This window comes from Curcuma longa, chromosome 4 (assembly GCF_044706935.1).
Source record: "Curcuma longa cultivar G26 ecotype Majalengka, Jawa Barat chromosome 4, ITB_CL_G26_1.1, whole genome shotgun sequence".
Classification (NCBI taxonomy): Eukaryota; Viridiplantae; Streptophyta; class Magnoliopsida; order Zingiberales; family Zingiberaceae; genus Curcuma; species Curcuma longa.
This window is the reverse complement of record NC_133864.1, coordinates 19,944,340-19,948,373: the sequence shown is the minus strand read 5'-3', so window position 1 is coordinate 19,948,373 and position 4,034 is coordinate 19,944,340. Positions and strand designations below refer to the sequence as shown.

General features: G+C 35.7%; 1 protein-coding gene across 1 annotated transcript; it reads right to left on the bottom strand.

Annotated features, from left to right (window-relative positions):
- On the bottom strand, positions 1-1,953 carry LOC141827243 (uncharacterized). Its single transcript, XM_074714473.1, has 4 exons — positions 1,529-1,953; positions 1,376-1,429; positions 1,225-1,297; positions 1-168 (listed from the first exon to the last, which is right to left on the bottom strand). The coding sequence occupies exons 1-4, from the start codon at positions 1,951-1,953 to the stop codon at positions 1-3; spliced, it is 720 nt and encodes a 239-aa protein (XP_074570574.1).
- Positions 1,954-4,034: the final 2,081 nt, after the last annotated feature.

Sequence of the window (4,034 nt, the reverse complement as noted above, 5' to 3'; positions counted from 1 at the left end):
CTACAGAAACTGATGGTTTCTTCTCCTGTACTGTAATGTCATGACGTGATCGATTGCTGGTGAGTTAGGAGTCATGATCATTGAATTGCCTGAGCACCAAATTGTATTGCGAACATACTGCAATGTCAACAAGGGATGAAGCTGTTGATCTCTGCATGTGATCTCCACCTGGTTCGAGTTCATGAGATTTCAGTTGAATGGATATGATTACGTACATATCGAGTCTCAGCAAGATTAATTGCTTGCTCATAACGCAGTGAAACTGAGAAAAGGTTCAGATGATCATGGTCAATATTAATTCACTATTGATAGGTATAGGCAACCAACCTCCGATCCTCCCTTAATTCTCTTCTTCAATGAGAAAAAAAAGCGCAAACAAATTAATGCTAAAGCCAATTAATTGGTGAGGATTCTCCATCACCGATGTGATCAGAGTTGAAAAGTGGTCCTTAATGTAGGCTTTCAATATCTACAATTTGATGTTTAATTGCTTCTCCACCTAACATGAAATGAATGCATTATCGACCATGCATAATTAGTTTTTTTTTATTATTATTAGTTTTTTGTGGGACCAAATACGCAGGGCACCAATCAAGAACTTGAGATCATGATGCACGTCCAATGATATTTCTGAACTTTTATAATGTGAGGTAGGGTCTGATTAATAATTGCATGCAGTTAACGTGAGACCAGCAAGAGCATGACAGGTTTGTTAATTAGCATTTAGCACTTGCTAGTTAGCTTGTGTGATTATATATTCCTGCTTCATTCATCATGATCAGGATCAATTAACAATGAGAAGAACAAATCATAGGGCAACTGATTTCAACTTGGACAAGGTTCAAGCACTGATAGAGATGCATCCACCAACAGAAGCTAAGAACTAATGATATGACAAAATGACTGAATATAGCATCATGCATGCCCTACGCTTAAAGTATCATGTTTCATTTGGTTGTATATATGACAATGAAAACTCTATGCAAGAACACAAGGATAATTAATTAATCACAATATATGAAGAAGAACATTAATTGGATTATATCTGCAGCTTTATTTTCTTTCATATATATATATATATATATATATATATATATATGCCTTATAGCCAACTGATCACTTACTTTGTTAATTCTTTGATGCATGCTCTATCCTTCTTTCTGCATGCAATTTTCATTCAAACAGACTACAGCAATCGCATTTTAAGATATCGACTTTAATTACCTCTGATTCATTCTCCAATCCTAGTTTCTTCACTAAGTACTTCATAAGCAATCTGAGTGTTGATCTCCCATCCCTATGATCATTGAGAATAATAAAACAAATTATTAAAAACATGATGAAAAGCTACCGTTATAAGCCTATATATATTTACTTTATCCTCAAATAGTTCGTGGCTATCTGGGGCAAATAGGGTTCTCTACCTGATCTGCATGAACCATAACCAACATATAATTAATTATTATTATTATTAAAAAAAGTACATGTTAATATGACTTCTAATCATCTGCATGAACGTTCAACTCACTGATTTTGAGCAGCTTGAAGTATGAGCCAAACACCAGGTTGTGATCTTCTTGGTGGACTCACCACCCTCATTCTCACACCCGGTGGTGCGAACGCCGGCTGCCTCATCAAAAACTCCGGCGTCTCCGACCTCAGCTGTGGCCCTCCGATGACATCACCAGAATCACCACGACTCCACATCATGGGCGGCGGCGGCGGCCGTATCACCGGCGTTGGCTCTGATAATAAATTAGGCCGTCGGTCCGACGATGTCGCGAGCGCCAATTTCAGCCAGTCGCTATTTGGCGTATCCTCCTCCTCCTCCTCCTCCTCCTCTTGCTCTTCCTGTTCTTCATGGAGTAATATGGCAGGAGAGGCGTCTTCCTCATCCATGGAGGTCAAGTTTTGACGAGCAATTAGAATGGTTCTTGGTAGGATATTGAGCATGGAGGAAACATGAGCATCTATACAGCAAAGTAGAGAGTTTGAGGTATCATAACACACACATATATATATCTTCTACTACCTTATCTTAATTCCTTGTCTAATATATATATATATATATCTTAATTCGAACTTGAAAAAAAAAGAAATCGAAATTGGATGGCAGCGGCCAAGAAGAAGGAAGCTAAGGAGCGAGCTGATTAATTAATTAATTACCTGCAGATCAATTATTAATATAGTTTTTTGTCATCTTGTGGAAAGTGATGCCTGCAGTGTAACGCTCATCCTCTCGAGGGCCATCATTATTAAATCGACGGCTGAAAGTTTGTTTGGATGTCCCTCTGTCGATCGTCCCTCTATCTCCTAAGAATCCGCTATCAGTTTGTTTGCATGTCCCTCTTAATTATATTCGCTTGGTAATTAATCAAATTCAAACAGATCGTATATATGTTTTTAAGTCTGCAATGAATTTATCACTTTCCAAATTCAGAAAAAAGATATTTTAAAATGAATATCCATGTTAATTCAATAATTTTAAACAATTGATTTTTTTTTAAAAAAAAAAATCATAAAAACTGATTTAGTTTGAATAATTTCTAATTTCTACCAATAGTAAATGTGTAAAAAAATTTAATCGTTAAAGGGTTTACTGGTGTATAGGCGTACAATGTTATGAGAAAATAAATTCTACAAGGAATAGTGGACGGATCCAGGTTCCAAATCGACAATTCGATGATTCTTGAAAGGTTATGATGATCGATCCTTAACCTTAATTAACCGTCCAAGATGATTATATATAATTCACAGTTCAAAATCACAAGTTCTCATGATTAGCTACGATTCGAAATTATTATTATTTAAAAATTATAAATTTATAAAAATATATATTTAAAGAGGAGCTTGTATTTATTTAATTTGCCTATATATCTAAAGGATATAGGAGAATTAAAGCACATGTAGTTTGTTTATTTCTTTTTATCTTTTTTATCTTATGAAGTGACGTTATTACTTCCTTTCATTTTCTCTTCCCGTAGTGTTCATTCATTTGATATCAAAGCCTTCTTCTTTGTCATCTGAAAATTACATTCTTTGTATTTTTTCGGCTCTCATCTAATCATCCAATAATGCTTTGGTGTCCAAAGAGTTAGGAGACAAATATATTACCTCTAGAGCTAAAGTCTATCCTATGATAATAGTTGATATTGAACAAGCTAAAATTTCTTTTGCGATTATGGAGAGGATGAGAATGTGTGTATTTCATATATTACATAAAAATAATTTACATATTTTCATCGCTTTTGTATTATTTTTATCCTTTTAATTAGTTCGAAGAATTGCTCTTTGTGTATTTTTTATTGACAGAATGTGAATTCAGAGCTTAACCAGAGTCATGAAGCCATTGGAGCATGCATTCTAGCATGGTGCACGGTTTGATCATGTCCTCTGATACAATCATGCATCACCTATGGAGCTAGGTGAGTAACGAAGCAGCAATTGAACTTCTAGCACCGAGCACGAGGAGGTTGTGTCCCCTGACATGATTGTGCTCCTTGTTGTCGATTGATGAGGAATTTCCAACGCTGAACACTGTTTGATTGTGTCCCTTGACACGACTGTGTTGGGCCAACCATTGATGTCTAGAGTGCCACACAGCTAGGTGTACTTCCCAACATGACTATGGTCCAGTGACGGTGCCCCAACTTTTAGGAAAATTGTAACAAATATGAAAGATTTAGAGGCTATAAAAGGATCAAGGGGACCTTTGTTGAAGGTATCAAAGGGTTTCCTCATGATAGGAAATCTTAGAAGAGAGTCATTTCCAAGAACCCGCTAGGATTCTGTCCACCGAGGAGTATGAAGATCTTCTCAAGACAACATCACATGCCACGACTAAGCCTTCTTACTTTTCTTTCTCCGATATAAGTTGTAAAATACTTTTTATTATGTCTTTGGCTTATATCTATCTCCATGGAGTAGTTGTACTTAATTATAAGATTAGAGAGTAACCTGATGCATTGTTGACACTTGTTTTAATTATAATAATTCAACTCTTTTTATCACATGACGTATTTGATATATTGATT

Bases quoted from the DNA above. Each gene is read 5' to 3' on its own strand.
- LOC141827243 (XM_074714473.1), bottom strand. From the start codon at position 1,953: ATGCTCAATATCCTACCAAGAACCATTCTAATTGCTCGTCAAAACTTG. The intron at 1,298-1,375 runs GTAAATATATAT...CAATGATCATAG, and splicing joins ACGAACTATTTGAGGATAAA to GGATGGGAGATCAACACTCA. The intron at 169-1,224 runs GTAATTAAAGTC...AACTCGAACCAG, and splicing joins GATTGGAGAATGAATCAGAG to GTGGAGATCACATGCAGAGA.